The sequence below is a fragment of the Eumetopias jubatus genome, unplaced genomic scaffold, assembly GCF_037043125.1.
Source record: "Eumetopias jubatus isolate StellerSeaLion01/CBP00866 unplaced genomic scaffold, mEumJub1_p1.0 scaffold_52, whole genome shotgun sequence".
NCBI classification, from domain to species: Eukaryota; Metazoa; Chordata; class Mammalia; order Carnivora; family Otariidae; genus Eumetopias; species Eumetopias jubatus.
Window position 1 is genome coordinate 1,307,272 of NW_028274858.1, and position 12,182 is coordinate 1,319,453.

Below are 12,182 nucleotides of genomic sequence, written 5' to 3' on the forward strand. Positions count from 1 at the left end.
CTCTGATTTCTTCCCAGTTTTCCCTCCCTTCCCCTGTGGTCCTCCACGCTATTCCTTATGTGCCACATGAGTGAAACCATATAATAGATTTTCTCTGCTTGACTTATTTCACTTAGCATAATCTCCTCCAGTCCCATCCATGTGGATGTAAAAATTGGGTATTCATCCTTTCTGATGGCTGAGTAATATTCCATTGTATATATGGACCACATCTATTTTTTTTTAAGATTTTATTTATTTATTTGAGAGAGAGAGAGCATGAGAGGGAAGAGGTTCAGAGGGAGCAGCAGACTCCCTGCTGAGCAGGGAGCCTGATGCGGGACTCGATCCCGGGACTCCAGGATCATGACCTGAGCCGAAGGCAGTCGCTTAACCAACTGCGCCACCCAGGCGCCCCCATATGGACCACATCTTTATCCACTCATCTGTTGAAGCGCCTCTTGGCTCTTTCCACACTTTAGCTACTGCGGACATTACTGCTATGAACGTTGGGGGGCAGGTGCCCCTTCTTTTCACTACGTCTGTATCTTTGGCTTTACCTAGATTTAAACCCTCCTGGGGTTGTCTCTGACCTCAGACCCCCTTTTCCTGTTGGCTTCTTATCCAGGGTAAAGACTTGTGATGCAGAATTTAGACCCAAAGCTGCAATTCAGTCCATAAGCATCCCTGCTCCCTGTACACAAGGAGTTCCAGCATCACCACTATCTATGCCTTGCACAACTGTTCACCCCAGAAATGCCCACCCCATCAGGTACACCGTGGTCACTCCTGTCTGGCTGAGACCTCATGACTGTGTCCTGGTTACGTCATGGGGGTGCAAACTTTTCCCACGAGGAGGTGGAAAAATGCAGCCTGAGCAGAGGGGTGCTACCAGAAATGATGATCCACGGGCAGCACGCAACTGCCTCACCAATGAAACACTGGAATGGTTCCAATCCAGGTGGCAAACACACACACCCTGAGCTTGCTGGAGTGCCCTTCCAGGTCCTTCCCCAGGACGAGGAGCTGAACGGCAAGCCAGGCAAGCCAGGGAACCTCCAGTGCACCTGGTCACATACTGCCGACATCTTCCCCTGAAGAGACAGCCTGCAGAGGCAAGAGTCGGGTGAATGATGGGGACAATGCTGAGTTAGCCCCTCCTCCTCAACGGCTGCAACTGGACACACAGCACGGGGCAGAAGCTAGAGCAACATGGAGCAAGCAGCTACTGGACCACACGTGGCAGTTCTGGGTGGTTTAGTGGGTTGGATGGTACAGCATGAACGCGCAAGGAACTGATGAATCGCCGTGTGCGCAGCGGTCACGGGTTCGCACCATGAACACACAAGCACCACTTGACGGCCCACCACGGCTGTGCAGACGGGAACTACAAGCAGCAGAACGATGCCAAGTCTGCACCTGGCCTGTGAGTGTGCAGTGAGACATTGTCTACTAGCACCAAGTGGATGTGCTAGAACCAAAAGCTTGATGATGAGAACAGGAGCAAATGTGAGGCACTGTAGGTGTGCAGGGGGCACTGGATCGCACATGGCAAGTGTGCACACCGTGCACCTGAGAGTAGCGTGAGTACCAGCATTTGAGGGACACGTGGGATATGCGTGGGAGGAGCAAGGACATGGTAGAGCAGGAGTTCCAGGGGTGGAGGCTGACAGGACACGTGTGCAAGGGGTGACTGCTGAATAATGCGGTGTGCGCCACGGCACGGCTGGATGGCACACAGGGACGTGTGCAGACACAACTGTCCGACGGCAGTGGGGGGGGGGTAAGTGCTACACACGGGGAGGTTGTGGGACTGCCCGCGGCTGCTGGGAAAGGAGCAGATGCTGGGCGTCGAGGTGGGCACGGGACAGAGCAGCGTGCCTGCTGAGTCCCTGCGAGCACAGGGGAGTGACTTATGTTGGCCAGTTCGACACATCGACTCGGCCAGGCCACGGTGCCCAGCCATTTGTTCAAACGCCAGTCTCCATTCTGCTGTGAAAGCATCCTTTAGATGTGATTAACTCTGAATTCCACAGACCTTGATAAAGCAGATCATCCCCCACAATTTGGGTGAGCCTCATCCAGTCAGTGGAAGGCCTTAAGGGCAAGGACAGAGGTTTCCCAAAGACGCAATTCTGCCTTCAGACTTCAACACACTAACCCTGAGTTTGCAGACTTTGGACCCCAGACCACAAAGTCCACGCTCCCCTCAGTCCCTGGCCTGCTGGCCTGCCCTGCAGATCTCACTCACCAGCCCCCACCATCTCTCGCTCTATTCTGTGGGTTCCATTTCCCTGGAGAACCCTACTACTGTCACTGTCGAGTGGCACACGGAGTGCAGAGTGGCTGTGAACCAAGCAGCGACTGCTGGTGGCCTAAGATGGCCAGCACATGTGAAGGGTGGGAGAGGGACTACGGGGGGCTCTGGACACCTGGGGCAAGGTCCAAGCCCTCACTGGGGCCTGGGGGGCACAGGCAGTGCTGTCACAAATAAGAGGGACATAAAATCACGGGTGCCAGCCGACCCTGAGGGGCCCCTGAACGGTGCACCTGTGATGCCTAGGGGCCTGCATGAGGGACAAGGTATGAGGCCTGGCCTGGTGCCCGGACCATACAGACATCTTTGGCTCCGGACTCTGGACGGGGGCTAAGGGGAAGCACAGGCCAGTAGGGGGACGGCAAGCTCCATGTAAATAGTGGTTCTCCTGTGGGATAGACACAAGAGGTCCTGGGCCCCAGGATGTCCGGCCTACACAGGAGGGGCTTGCTCCAGGGCAAGATGGAGCCGAGCAGGGGCGTGGTCCTACTGCAGAGGGAACCGTGCAGGACAAGCCAGCTGCCTCGCACTGCTGTGGATGGGAGGCCTACGGGCTGGGATGCTGGTCCTTGCTGAGGGAAGGCTGGGGGCACCAGGAATCCCAACCACATGCTGCCCCCACGCCTGAGTCCCCAGCACACTCCGGGCCTTCTGGCTGCAGATCTCACTTAGCAGGACCTCCCCACCCACCCCCTCACTGGATCCAGAGCACTCAGCCCTGGCTAAGCCTCATGAAGACAGGGAGCCCAAACCCTCTGCACAGGCATCAGGGTCCCAGGGATGCCAGTGGACAGTCAGGACAGTACCACACCCTTAAGAGCACCTGAGGCCACGAGGCTCCGCGGGAAGGTGACCTGTCCCATGCCACACAGCAGCACAGAGCTTTATTTCTGGAAGGCGCTGTGGAAGAGACTGCCTGCCTTCCGTGCCAGTGCCTCGGGGCCCCGCCTGATGCAAGCCTCATGACCTAAAGAGAGGCAGTGGCAGCCACGACCTCCTCCAGCTGCTGGAGGAGCTCCCCCGGCTGCAGTGAGAACACGCTAGTGTCCACTCTCTGGAAGTCGGGGTGGGTCACCACGGAGGCCAGCACCTCTGCAATCTGGCTGACATCAAAAGCAGCCTGCTGGGGGCCCAGCCCCCTGCCCGCACTGCCCTCCATGTCACCAGGGCCCAGCTCTTTCGTCAGAAGCAGCAGCCTCCTTTCAGCGATGATCTTGAGGAAGTGGTAAAATTCTTCAAAATTGATCCCGGAGCAGGACCTCATGATGACCTGGCCAGAGAGGAGCACCAGTGAGTCGCGGCTTGCTCGCAGCGCCAGGCAAGTGTCTGAGGACTATGGGCAGGGCCCAGTCCCAGAGGATGGGAACAGAGATACCCGGGAGCCAGCCAGCGATGGGTCTGAGTCCTGCAACCTGGAAGCCCCAGTGACCCGCCTCAGGACCACACCGACCTTCACACGGGCAGGCTGGCGGCTACCACGTCCCCAAAGCCACAGCTCTGAGCTTACGGAACAAGCCCTCCTCTGAGAATGCAGGCTGCCCTGAGGGCTGCCCCACGCCCTCCCCACCCTGTAGCCCTGGCCCTGCAGAGCCCCTCCCAGTCCTTCCCTCCTGCCCAGGCTGGCCCACCTGGCAGTGATGGTCCCAGTCAGGCATAGTGTCCCTCCACTGGCTGACCTCCTGCTGCACGGCCCGGAGCTCTTGCTGCAGGAAGTGCCACATATTGGCCAGGTTACAGCCGTTGACCCAGTTGTGGTTGATGGAGATGGTGTCCTCCTGGAAGGGGTGGGGTGTGGGTGTCCCCATGAGTCCACACCAGACCATCCCGCAGCCCTGTCCTGAGGTCCTTGCAACCCTCCTCGGCCAGGAAGGGCTGCTCCTGTCTCCCGGTAGGTGCTAGCATAAAGACGGGGCTGGATTCTTCTGAGCGCACAGCTAACCAAGAGCAGGGCTCCCAGGGAAGCTCCACGGTGTAGAAGGACCCACTGCTGCCCAGGGAAGAAACGGGGGCTGGTGGCCCTTCTCCGGTCCGTGCAATCCCATACCCAGGCTCTCTAGGGGGCAGCCTGCCCACTGTGGGATCAGGAGAGGTGCGCCTGGCCCTCTCTCTGTGGAAAGGCATCTAAGAATGTGTCAAGGGTGAGGAGTGTGCTGGGTAAGCCGAGGGGCAGATCAACCGGAGATGGACGCTCTGGGCTTGGGGTCAGACCAGTGGGACCCCAGGGCGTCTCCCTGACCTGCCTGGGCCGCATGGCACGCACATGCGGTGGGCTGTGCCCACCCTACCAGGTTGTGGACTTGGTGGTGCCACCCGCTGGGCACAAAGACCATCTCGCCTGCCTCCTGCGTGAGCTCCAGGGGTGGGCTGCAGTGCTTGCGCATGGGGTACAGGCGGCCGTCGAGCAGCGCGGGCGAAGTCACGTCGTAGGGCAGGCCACCGTGGCAATCCCGAAGGGCTTCTTCTTGCCCCGGAGGGAAGAAGAACCACCTTTTCCTCCCGCAGATGTTGACAGACCAGCTGAAGGAGCGGAAGATGTCGGCGTGGAACGGTGACCTGTGTGAACCCTCCTGTCGGTGCCTACTGAACCAGAGGTGGTCTGGCGCTTCAGAAAGGCTGGCCGAGCACACGGGCCCCAGGGGCCCCAGCGCTCACACCTCCCCCATCTCAGAGCCCCCAGGGGCAACGGAGGCATGGAGGCTTGGAAAGGGGACGGCCAGCAGCCTTCCCCACGGCCTAGGCATCTCTGAGAGGCTCTGGCAGAGGGCACAGGGTTGAGGAGAGCATGTGGGGCAGGGACAAGGCGCAGAGAGGAGGCTGGGAGGGACGCACGGTACCAGGTGCCCGCAGGCCCCATGTAGACAAAGCGGTAGTCGTCCACGTCCAGGACGTCCCAGTACTCGTTGAGCCAGTCGGACGAGAAGTACACAGGCAGGGTGAACACGTCCTCGGCCAGGGGGGCCCTGCAGGGAGTGACGGGGGGCCCTGCAGCGCGTGACGGGGGCCCTGCAGCGCGTGAAGGGGGGGGCCCTGCGGCGCGTGATGGGGGGAGGCCCTGCGGGGCGTGACGGGGGGGGGCCCTGCGGGGCATGACGGGGGGGGGCCTACAGGGAGTGACGGGGGGCCCTGCGGCGCGTGATGGGGGGGGCCCTGCGGCGCGTGACGGGGGGGGCCTGCGGGGCGTGACGGGAGGGCCCTGCGGGGCGTGACGGGGACCCTGCAGCGCGTGACAGGGGCCTTGCAGGGCGTGATGGGGGGGCCGGGGCAGGAGCGGCCACCTTCTGGCCCCTGTGCCCCGAGCAGGAGACAACCAGAGGTGTGGAAGGACACGGATGACGCTGAGCTGCCCTCCGCAGCTGGCGTCCACAGTGAGGCTGGCCACCCTGCGCGAGTCCAGCCAGCACATGACCACAGGCCCAAGCGACCCCACCTGAGCCCCGGGCGAGGAACGAACCCCCGTCGTAAACAGAGGAAACGACGTTGGGGGTGTTGTGATGCCACTCAGATGACCCGTGCAGGCAGCACCGCCATTGTTCCAGACCCCTCTTGCGCCAGATCCGGAATTCCAGCCTCTGGTTGAGCTGGTGCTCTAAGTGCCTCATCTGCATCACGCTGTTCTCCAGAACCTGTGGGCCTCGTCCACGCTCTCGCCCCGCCAGTGACCTCGAGTCTGCCGAGTGGATGCCCGACCAGTGGCCCAGGCACTATGGCCCATGTCCACTGAGGTCCTTCTCCCCTACCCCACAGCCCCCCACTCCTCCTGGTCCAAAAGCCTGATCCCCGCAACCAGAAAAATGCCCCCCCCCACACACACAGAAGCACACCAACCCAGCCCCAGAGAGAATGAGCTCTCCCAACGACGCACTGGAACAAGCTTCTGAGTAGCTCACACATCACTCGTGGTCAGAGGCCATGATCAGGGAGAGCCCGAGGAGCACCAAACCACGTGTAGTACCCCAAAACGCCATGCCTCTGCAGGATGTCAGACTGCCACTCATCCCTCAAATCCGATATCACGGCCCCTAGAGCCGTCTCTGCCTGTCTGGCCTCCCTCTGCTCTGTTTGCTCTGGGGTTTCCAGGGAAGATATATAATATTCAGTCAAAACTGACCTTCAAACAACGGACAGGAACGTCCCGTGTAACACCTAGAACACACTTGTTGCCTATTTGAAGCCCACGCCCACCGTGCAGGAGCACTGGGTCTAGGAGTCCTATGTGCTGCTGGATCAAGAGTCCCTGGGGGCCACAACCAGGGTCTGGGTGTCCCTGGTCCACCCCCTGGGGCCAGCTCTCACTGCCAGACAAGAGGCTGTGAGGCTGGGAGCATCCACGGCATATGCCGGTGCGAGATGCTCTTGGATGGGTCTTGGGAATCACAAGCGAGTGACTCACTGTAATATCCCTAGTTTCCACGTCAGCAAAACCAGAATTCAGTCGTTCACTCATTTATACAAAACTCTTCGAGCCCGTACTGTGCCCTGTACCAGCTGGTTGGGGTGTGAGGAGGAGGGTCTCTGCCTGTGACCAGCACACCGCTGGGTAGGGGAATGGACACAACCCAAGGACCCCCTCTGAGCAAGGGAACCAAGCAGCCGGGGTGTGGCTGCCCACGAGTGCGAGATATGTCGCAGAGGCCCCTCGTTGGAGCTCCCAGGGTGGAAGAAGGCGTGCTCGAACCACAGAAGGCCTCCTTGGACAGGGCAGGCGAGCCGCTGGTCCGTGACGGAGATGCTACACAGCTCGGGCGCAGCCTTGCTGGGAAGACGGCTGAGAATGTGAGTGAGCTGAGCAGGGTGGAGCGGGACTTGGGGCGGCCAGGGTGAGTGAGACCTGGCCTGAGCGGGAACGGCGGGCAGCGGACAGGAAAGGCACAGCTAGGTACGCCCCGTCAGAGGGCGTGCAGCCCGCAAGGATGGGTCCAGCAGCCAGGACACACGGGAGAGGCGGCCTCGGCCACCGGGGTTCCCACCTGACGCAGCGTGGCCGGCCCGGCGGTGGGGAGAACCTCCAACCACGCTGCGGGAGCCAGATTCGGGCGCGCACCGCAACTCCCACCCGGGGAAACGACAAGCTGCTTTGCGCGCTCCGCCCCCTTTACCTGCACAGGTGCCAGTCCTTGAGGTAGAGGCAGCCGCGCGGAGAGGAGTAGCCCCCCTGGATGTAGTCTTTCCAGTAGCTGATGTAGTCTCGGAGGAGCATGTGCTCCTTGGGGTTGGAATTGTACTCCCGGACCCCGCAGTTGGCCACAGGGACGACCACGTCTCCTGAAACGAGAGGCCGTCGGACGTTGCGCGCCCTCCCCCGGACGGCGGCGGCCCCCCAGCCCCGGCTGCTCGCGCGCGCTCCGCACTTACCGTAGTTCCGCAGCAGGTGCTCGAAGGCCGGCTTCCCGCCCGGCGTCACCCAGCGCCTGCGGCTGCCCCAGCCCTCGGTGAAGGAGCTGGAGAAAACGCACGGCACGTTGGGCAGCAGGTAGCCCTTGAAGAAGTCGGCGTAGGAAAAGGAGTCCGGGCTCTCGATGAAGTCCACGCGGCCCGGCGTCGCGCCCACCCCGCCCGCGGGCCGTCCGCGGAGGCGTCGGAAGTGGCTCTCGGCGAACGCGCGCGTCTCCCTGTCCATCCCCGGCCCGGCTCGGCGCCCGCGCTGGACGACAGGGCGGCGGGGGACGCCCGGGTCCCGGGGACGCCGCAGCCCGGCGAGGGGCGTGGGCCCGGCACCCGCCTCCGGCCTCCCACTTCCCTGCTCTTCAAACGGAGAGATGAAAAGGAAGTACTTGCTACAACTACTTCCGGAGCAGGCGCTGGAGCGGGCACGGGCTGCTCCCCAGCCTCCGTGCCAGCCGGAGCGAGAACCGCGCGGCACAGGCTCTCGGAGCTTGCGGTCGGCCCGGCGCGGCCGAGCGGAATCGAGAGAATGCGGCCAGAGTTCCCGCCGGAGTACGAATCCCGGCGCGCCCGGCCCTGGGCGCACGCGCGTAGCAGCCCGCGGCCCTCGTTCTGCGCAGGCGCGGGAGCGTCCCACAGCGCCTCTGGAGCGGCTGGCTGGTCTGTCCGGCGTCGGAAACAGCGCCAGACCCGAGTGTGGCTGTCTTCGCACCTCCCCAGTGACACAGGTAAGCGGCGCCCCCAGTCTGCGGTCGGGCCTGTGCTAGAGTCCTCCCGACCCTCTCCCGGCTGCTACTGCTGCCGCGATGAGAACCTCTCCTGTTCTGACAGAGAGGCCCCGGGGCCAAAGGTGGGGTCCTGGGGAATGCTGGGGGCCCAGGGGGATGCTGGGGGCGCGGAGGGGATGCTGGGGGCGCGGAGGGGATGCTGGGGGCCCAGGGGGATGCTGGGGGCCCGGAGGGGATGCTGGAGATCTAGAGGGATGCTGGGGACCCAGGGGGATGCTGGGGGCCCAGGGGGATGCTGGGGGCCCGGAGGGGACGCTGGGGGCCCAGGGGGACGCTGGGGGCCCGGAGGGGACGCTGGGGGCCCAGGGGGACGCTGGGGGCCCGGAGGGGACGCTGGGGGCCCAGGGGGACGCTGGGGGCCCGGAGGGGACGCTGGGGGCCCAGGGGGACGCTGGGGGCCCGGAGGGGACGCTGGGGGCCCAGGGGGACGCTGGGGGCCCGGAGGGGACGCTGGGGGCCCGGAGGGGATGCTGGGGGCCCAGGGGGATGCTGGGGCACTGGAAGGGATATTGGGGGCCCAGGGGGATTGTAGGGACCTGGAAGAGATGCTTGGGGCCTAAGGGGATGGTGGGGGCCTGGAGCGGATGGTGAGGGGCTGGTGGGGGAACAGGGGGCCTGAAATGCAGGTGTGGAGAATCAAAGGTGAGAACTTGAGGCCCACGCCAGCAGGACGGAAATGGGGGGTGTCTGAGTGGGGACGTGGTAGGGGTGACATGTCCGGGTCTGAGCATGTTAGAGACAAGGTTCTGCGGACGCCAAGCTACCCCATCAGTCTGGAGGAACGCAGGCTCGCTGCTACGGGAGCCTGGCAGATGGCATGGATGCGGAGCATGGGCAGGGGAGTACGTCTCATACATGGGCAAGCGCAAGAGGGAGCGATTAAGACCTGTCATCTCCCTGAGGGAAAAGCAGATAGATGCATCCCGTAGTCCTGCAGCTGGGGAGAGATGCCTGACTCAGTTCTGGAGCTCTGCGTTTACGGCTCTGAGTTGGTGGCCGTGCCTTGTAAAATCTGGATGCCACGTATGTCGTTCCTGAACAAAGGGGCACTCCGAGTGAGGACGAGGGGTAGATGTCGCCCCTTTATTAAGTGAGGAAGATGCCACCCTGTTTACCTTTGCGGGTGGGGCAAGGGAGTTGTCCCCAGTTGGGACTCTGAGCTTTGGAGAGGGGCTTGAGGGGGACTCTTCCCACGTAACCTAAAGCTTACCCAGACGGAGAGCAGGGAGGACGGCAGGTGGGGAAAGGCAGAGGAGAGGGGGGCCTGGGAGGAGGGTGAGTTTGGGAGTGTCTGGGTTCTGGGCTGAGCACACCAGTGAGGTGGGCTGGTGGAGCAGCGCGAAGGGCTGTGTGATGCTGTGTGTGCTGGGCTGCCTTCCCAGGCGGCCTCGCTGTGCCCGGGGTGGTCCAGGTGTGGAATTCCTCACAGGTGTGGCCAGTGAGTTCACAGCTGAGGGAGAGGGAGGCCGTGGGCGTGTCGTTCCTGCTCTGGCCCTCCCCTTCATCTTGTTCACTGCGTCTGTTGGGAAAACGCCATGGAAAGGTGTGGTAGGAAGCGTGCTGACCACAGGTTTCTCCGCTTGCTTTTTCCTGGAATCCTCAAACCCGAGGGCTGCTCTCACAGTCCTCACGTGTAGCACCTTAGTGAGAAGTGTTTCGTTTCTGCTTCATTCCTCTTTCCTTGTCTTTCTCTCCTTGTGTTTTTTTTTTTTTTAGGATTTTATTTATTTATTTGACAGAGAAACAGTGAGACAGGGAACACAAGCAGGGGGAGTACAAGAGGGAGGAGCAGGCTTCCCGCGGAGCAGGGATCCCAACTCGGGGCTCGATCCCAGGACCCCGGGACCATGACCTGAACCAAAGGCAGACGCTTAACGACCGAGCCAGCCAGGCACCTCAGTGTCCTCCACTCTTTGAATTCTAGCATATTTCAGAGCTGCTGTTGTCCTTCGGTCTTCAGTCATTTGAGTGGTGGGTAAACAGGCCCAGAGGGTGAAGGAACTTTCCATGGTTGTAAAGCACGTGGCAGAGCGGAGCTCCTCAGACCCTGCAGTGCCACACTCCATCGCTCTGGAGCATGTGTGTCTCATCTCGCTTGGAGCTCGGGAGTCCCCCCGAGGTACAGGCTCTTGTTAGTAGGGACTCAGCCTCTAGCTGCAGCAAGCTCCCCAACACTGGACAGTGGTGAACAACACAGGCCCTGACTCTTTCTGCGGGTTGGACACAGTTGGTGGTGGTCGGGTGGCTGAATGGCAGGAGGGTCCCTTCAGCGGGGAGGACGAGGGTCAGGCTGGCTCCAGGTGCTGACCAGCACATGGAGCATGGTCCAGGGTGGGGCCGAGGCACCCAGCCTCCGATCTCGCTCTTGGACTGGGAAACACCAGAAACTGTGGGTAGTATTCCCCGTTCTGAGAGTAGAGACCTTCCCAGCCTCCACAGTCCGAATGACTTCGGGGGCCCCGTGGCACAACGGCCCTGGCGGGTCTGTGCGGGGGACCTCACAGGTCTGTGCCAGTAGAGGTCCCAGGCCAGCAGGCCACAGTGGTCTGTGTTTGTTTCAGTGTTGGGTGGATGTCCCTCTCGCTGGGGAGAGAAGTCTGAGCAGGACACGTCTGCTTTCTGGTTCCCTCTCTCCAGTGAGAGACCTCGTCCCAGAGGAGAGGCCGCCGTGCTGCACCTGTGCCCCAGGTGGTCGTAGGACGTGTGTGAAAGCTCTCAAGGAGGTAACTCGGTGCTGTGTTCAGCAGGTCTGAACTGTGGGTTGGCTGGCCCTTCAGAGAGCCCTCCTGAGGTCACACGGTGAGCCTGCTGTCTGCCGACTCTCCAGGCACTTGGATTCCGTGTAATTAGGAAGCTCCATGCCATGCAAGCTCTTTTCTTGTCTTGCCCAGCCTTGGTTGCTTGATGTGGCATCGTGGAGAAGTCTGGGTCTTTTAAGTATAACTCAGTGAACAAATGCAGAGGGTTTCTGTGGACGCTGAGCTTCAGGAGCCAGGGACGATGTCAGTGTTGGCACCTCGGTGCCTGCCGCCCCACATGGCCTGTGGGGCCTCGAAGCCATGGCCAGGATTCAGAGACTCCCACAATTCTCAGTATTGTAAGAGATAATAGCAGTGATTTGTTCTCCCGTGTTTACAAACGAGGTTATGCCATAACTGTGTGTGCGCATAGCGTGGCGGGGGTGTGTGTGGAAGACAGGCCCCAGCTGGACCTCTGCACACAAGGGCGGTGCACGAGGCATTCCCAAGTCCCGTTGTAGCCAAGTTCTCGTCACATACTTGTGGTTTGACCTTGCACGAAGTTCTCCTCCTTTCCTGACTTTGTGGGCTTATCTGATCAGTGAGAGGGGCGCACGTGGTATTCTGTCAGGATTGCCTCACATCCACCATGCCTGACTTCCCAAACGTTGTTAGCAAATGCAAAAGCCGTAGATGTGAACAGCGTACCTTCACTACTTACAGCCGTGTAAAACCGTACGTACAGATACGTATGCGGAGCTAGATAATTACGTAGAACTTGATGAATTTGTGGGCCATGCAAGAAGGGAAAGGTCTGCCTGTAGGATTACTTCCTTTATGATGAAGATTTCGAGAGGAGAGTGTTAGCGTAGGAACATGAGAGGACTGTGTATTGGTGGGGCTGTCACAGCAGAAGTGGTGTTCTTGTGAAGGATCCTGGGGTGGCAGTCGCATCGAGCCGTGGACCCTGGTTCGGGT

The 12,182-nt window shown here is 61.2% G+C and overlaps 2 protein-coding genes across 5 annotated transcripts in view; one reads left to right on the forward strand and one right to left on the reverse strand.

Annotated features, from left to right (window-relative positions):
- Nucleotides 1-3,109: 3,109 nt before the first annotated feature.
- Nucleotides 3,110-8,177, reverse strand: LOC148161855 (2-oxoglutarate and iron-dependent oxygenase JMJD4-like). 4 transcript variants are annotated; one of them, XM_088020535.1, is made up of 6 exons: nucleotides 7,649-8,177; nucleotides 7,393-7,558; nucleotides 5,131-5,256; nucleotides 4,582-4,849; nucleotides 3,925-4,071; nucleotides 3,110-3,566 (listed from the first exon to the last, which is right to left on the reverse strand). In XM_088020535.1, the coding sequence occupies exons 1-6, from the start codon at nucleotides 7,911-7,913 to the stop codon at nucleotides 3,264-3,266; spliced, it is 1,275 nt and encodes a 424-aa protein (XP_087876661.1). In that variant the 5' UTR covers nucleotides 7,914-8,177; the 3' UTR covers nucleotides 3,110-3,263. The 4 variants fall into 4 exon arrangements, with proteins under 4 accessions (XP_087876661.1, XP_087876658.1, XP_087876659.1 ...); XM_088020532.1 differs by having other exon boundaries at nucleotides 4,582-4,813; nucleotides 7,649-8,003; XM_088020533.1 differs by having other exon boundaries at nucleotides 4,636-4,849; nucleotides 7,649-8,003.
- Nucleotides 8,178-8,310: 133 nt separating this feature from the next.
- LOC148161856 (synaptosomal-associated protein 47-like) overlaps nucleotides 8,311-12,182 on the forward strand; it is a 28,345-nt gene continuing 24,473 nt past the window's right edge. The window contains exon 1 of the mRNA XM_088020524.1: nucleotides 8,311-8,406. The gene's annotated coding sequence lies outside the window, so the exon portion shown is untranslated. The remainder of the gene's footprint in view (nucleotides 8,407-12,182) is intronic.